General features: G+C 46.1%; 1 protein-coding gene across 1 annotated transcript; it reads right to left on the bottom strand.

The window, feature by feature from the left end:
• Window positions 1-292: 292 nt before the first annotated feature.
• Window positions 293-4,347, bottom strand: LOC126235036 (cuticle protein 21-like). Its single transcript, XM_049943771.1, has 2 exons — window positions 4,336-4,347; window positions 293-801 (listed from the first exon to the last, which is right to left on the bottom strand). Exons 1-2 carry the CDS (start codon window positions 4,345-4,347, stop codon window positions 361-363), a joined length of 453 nt encoding a protein of 150 aa, XP_049799728.1. The 3' UTR covers window positions 293-360.
• Window positions 4,348-5,006: the final 659 nt, after the last annotated feature.

A 5,006-nucleotide genomic window follows, 5' to 3' on the forward strand; every position in this document is an offset into this window, starting at 1 on the left:
GTAGCTCAGTTGGTAGAGCACTTGCCCGCGAAAGGCAAAGCGCGCACACACACACACACACACACACATACACACAGTACATGCATGTAGTTTTACAGTGGAGCACGCTGCAAATAAATAAACAAAAAAATTAACTGGGAGCGTTAACCACAGCGTTATTTATACATGTGGACAGGATCAGCTATGTAGGCGGGTACCAAAAGTAGTCAGCTAGAAAGAGCATGTATGACATGGTTACAAAAACAACTTTGACAAGTATTGTATTTGAGCGACTATTTATTGAGGTGCGCTAATGTATAGTAGTGGGTATAAAAGTTTGTACATAATGGCTATGAGAATGCATTGTGGTCAGATGAGCGTTTAGCCGTGATAAGCCTTGCCGTAGGCCAGCGCAGGGGCGGCAGCGTAGGCGGGAGCGGCGGCCACGACGGGGGCGGGGTGAGCGCCGCCCTCCCTGTGCACGACGGCGTTGAAGCCGTTGACGGGGTCAGCCGTGTAGTCGACGGTGCGGATGGAGCCGTCGGGTTCGGCGACGCTGTAGCTGCCCTGGACGACATCTCCGCTGCGGGTTTCGTGCTGCGCCTTGGAGTCACCGGTGAGGGCGTCCTGCACGTTGTAGGCGTAGCTGTACTGGGGGTTGGGGTCGTACTCAGCGGCCACGGCGGCGGGGGCGGCGTACGCCCTGGCGTAAGGGGCGGCGTAGGCGCGCGCGGCGTAGGCCGGCCCGGCGGGGGCGACCACGGCGGGGGCGCCGAGGTAGCCGGCGCGGGCCACGGCCACGAGGGCGGCGAGCACGATCAGCTGCGGACAGGGAAGACCAGTGTGAATCGCACTGCCAATTTTATCATCCTTAGAGGTAAAAAGAGGAAAGCGCTCATCAACCCAAAGGTTAGTTTGATCACTGTACTACTTAACTGAGTACCGTTCTAGTGTATCTGGTATGTTGTTCTCTTCTTCCGACCTTTGAACTTATTTACCCAGTTGTAAGAGGATTAGCACACTGTAGCTGTATTCGGAAGGACAACGGTTCAAACCCTGTCCGGCCGACCTGATTTAGGTTCCTCGTGATTTCCCAAAATCGCTTCAGGCAAATGCCAGCCTGGTTCCTTTGAAAGGCCACGTCAGATTTCCTTCCCCATATTTCCCTAATCCGAGCTTATGCTCCATCTCTAATGAGCGCGTTATCTACTGGACGTTTTTAACACTAATCGCCTTCTCCTCCTACTCCAGTTGTAAGAGGACCTGCTGGTTAAGGTGGAGCGTGAATCACACTGCATCTGCGCATTTTTCACATTAATAAACATTGTTAGAGGTAAAAGATGTGGTAAGTGAAAGATGAATGTCCTAAAACTGACCGAGGATCGAATTCGGCACCTTTGGATCTACAGTCTAAGGCTACACCACTATACTACCGAGCCACACGAACTTTAGGGCGTACAAATAAATTCTTGTCTCACAGCGGCTAAGTCAGTTTCCTACTAATAACGGCAAGTCCAATAAAGGGTATATTGACATAATACGTGGAAGACGAATTGTTCTTTACTTATTTTCTGTACAGCAAACACACTATATATGTGAACTTTAGCTTCGTCCCACGTACTGCCTCAACATACTGTGTATGAGACTGACATATGATGCATTAGTAAAGTTTACGCTCGCCACCCTCAACAGCTTGAGCCTTCAACACCACAAACCAGGAGCTGCTATTCTGTCTTACCACGGCTAAACTAATACATTTCCACGATAGGTATCTCGTTCCCAGTACGCTCTATCATAAGCTGAGAAACGTCTCTCCTACTTAAACCGTACGACCTGTTGTGCAGGCAGCCATCCTGCCTGGGTTTGACGCGTCGGCTCCCCTCTGCGGACAGCGCGTAAATGAAGTTCCCGAATCTAGATCCAGCATGAAGACACTTTACGCGATTCGATTTGTTGTTTGGAATTGTTTTGCTTGGTTGTATTTTGCTGATTGTACGGTTTCATATAGAGCTATGTGGAGTGGTGACGTGGGGAAAGACTGCTCCAAACTACCTTTACGACATTACGTTTTGACATCTCTGGAAGCTGTCCTAAACATCATCAGCAATTAAACTCTAGAACATTTACAATAATGGGAATATATGATAAACAGAGTGTTCAAAACAGTCTAATATTTTGAAGCAAGAGAAAAGTAATTCAGTAAACACAACTCGAATCACGAAAGAAGTGTTCATATGTCAGATAACATGCCTTTACGGACTCAGGTTTACTGGACTTGTCTTTCTAGACGAATATTCGACACTGAAAATATTCGACACTTTTTCTGACATCCCATATTTGTGACATGACATCAGAGTATTAACTCTTAACTGTTTTCAAATAGATATTATGGTTCAAAATGGTTCAAATGGCTCTGAGCACTATGGGACTCAACTGCTGTGGTCATAAGTCCCCCAGAACTTAGAACTACTTAAACCTAACTAACCTAAGGACAGCACACAACACCCATCCATCACGAGGCAGAGAAAATCCCTGACCCCGCCGGGAATCGAACCCGGGAACCCGGGCGTGGGAAGCGAGAACGCTACCGCACGACCACGAGATGGATATTATGGTTGCAGAGCATAATACCGCAAACTACAGCCAGATATAAGCACTTCTAATAAACAGATGTATAGTTGGTTGCGAGACCTCGTTTTGGTGAACGAGAGACAAGACGTGTGGCAAGTTGTCACGCCGCTTACCGTACTGAACTCTGTCCTTTTCGTGGTCTAGTGTACTTCTGACACCTAAGTGTTGCCACATGTTGTAAACTAAGTCCGACGTTTCGGTCACAGCTAAGATACCTTTCACTAGGTTTGGAAACTGCCTTACAACGCGATACAACAGGATAAGCCAAAGGCTATTTACCGCAGAAGAACTAGAATGCGAAGATCTGCACTCATAGCTGAGGTTTTGCCGAACAGCTTAACGCGCAGCGCGCTGGCTAGTTAGACAGAGAGGTTTCTCAGATCTTGCCCGAGTCTATTCGGTGGATTAATTACAGTAGATCATGTAAACATGCCAGATTAAACGTAGTTTTCAGTCGATTATCCAAGCTCGTTCAGGGAAATAGTAGGCTGTCCCCAATCTCTGCATCAGAAAATATGATATAAAAACAAAAAACAAAAAAAAGGTTTCACGATTCAGAGACAGATTGCCATAAGCGACTTCCGCCCCTTAGGTTGACTGATGGCAACAGCAACAGGGATAGCATTCGGCCACAAGGGTGAAATAAAATAAAATAAACTTATAAAACAGCGGACCCTGTACGATGGGATAATCGCTAGGAATCAGAGTTGATGGTTAAGAAAGATCGTTTCGGGCTTAATCTCGAGGTCTATTCGTTCTTAATGGAATTGCAAGTGGTCTTGTTCGTCCTATAATTTGCGTATCTGGTTTGGTTCACCCTATAGTTTCCAAAAAAAAAAAAAAAAAAAAAAAAAAACCTGCTAAGAATGCAGAAGTAAGATTCAGGTTTTATCGTTCCACTGACAAGGATGCCCTTTCATATCGATGGGCACAAATGGTCTAAAACATGGTTAGCGAAACAACTTGGCTGTTTTATTTTTCAAAGGAATCGTTCGCGCAACTCCCAGTTTAGGTCATTAACGGAAAATCTGAATGAGCATTGCCGGACGAGTATCTGAACCCCGATCCTACAAAATGCGAGCACAGTGTGCTAACCTCAGCACCAACTCACTCCGCTATTGGAAACAAATCTATTGTTTCTCCACTCAATATACTCTTCAGTACTTCGTGGCGTGTAACATACCACAACAGTCATTTCTAATAGTTTCACGATAAAAAATAACATCATTGCTATATGTAGTAAGAGTTCCATTCAGTGAAATATAGCGCCGAGGGGTATTTTTCTTTTCCTTTTTTTTGTTTATTTATTGTGATATCATGATAACTTAACTGACGTTCTCGTATCCGTAGACTTAAACCCTGTATCTGTCTCTGCCCTTTCGTACATATATTGTGTGGGACGCGTATCAACATTACAAAAGTAATCAAAACTGTTATAATGGTAACTAGCGCCACTCACACAAGCATCACTGAGAGCTAATCACAAATAAGTCTGTATCAAATATACATATACGTTGTCCCAAATCTTGAATTCTGCCTGATACTTTGATCTCGTAAATGGCATACATAAGTATTTTCACAAATCCATACGCTATAGAGAAAGCTCTCCAATTATAAGAGACCCTTCCAACATACACCGCCCCAGAATTTTACGCTTACGCGCTGCCCACTCGTAGAGCAGCCCGCACGTAAAGTTCGCCAGGAGAAAAGAGGTGGTTGCCTCACCTTGCAGGCCATGCTGTTGTGTGGTTGTCGGTGGTGTCTGCCTGCGGTGCCGCTGGCCTGCTCTTATATAGGCGATCGCTTGGCCCGTCCAACTGGATGTGAAACGCCGCCGCTTCCATTCTCCAGACAAAGCGCGCCCCACCCTGCGCCTTTGGTGAGCACGTGCCGGTAATAAGGGCAGTGGTCAGCGGACGCCATTAGCCTAAAGGGCATCTGCGAATTTACACGGCGTTAGCAGGAATCAAACGAGCTCGTTCCAACAGGTATTACTTCAGGCCGTTTGCGTGGCGGACAGAGCTTGCTTTGTTAAACGTGAGCTTTCTCTTCGCCGAAAAGATGCAGCGCGTAATACTGTTGACAGTCAGGACGGCGGGACCGAAATGTTAACTCCAACTTGTGAACTAGCTGCCTAGTATCCACTGCTCACACATGTTCAGTCCGCAGTACCAAAAGCCGCATTGCGAAAGTAGAAATAAATGATTGTAAATCTCGCGCAGAGTGTAACTGAATAATTTCTTTCCAGGGATGACGCTAGGATGCCTATGAGTCTAGCCTACAAATTCCACCTCTAAAATTGTGGTGGCATCTTGCGTTAGAAAGTATTGCAGTTTGTGGCAGCAGAGATTGCCGGCGGGGACAAGAGGAACGTTTAAAGTTATATGTTTCAAAAA

This window comes from Schistocerca nitens, chromosome 2 (genome assembly GCF_023898315.1).
Source record: "Schistocerca nitens isolate TAMUIC-IGC-003100 chromosome 2, iqSchNite1.1, whole genome shotgun sequence".
Lineage (NCBI taxonomy): Eukaryota > Metazoa > Arthropoda > Insecta > Orthoptera > Acrididae > Schistocerca > Schistocerca nitens.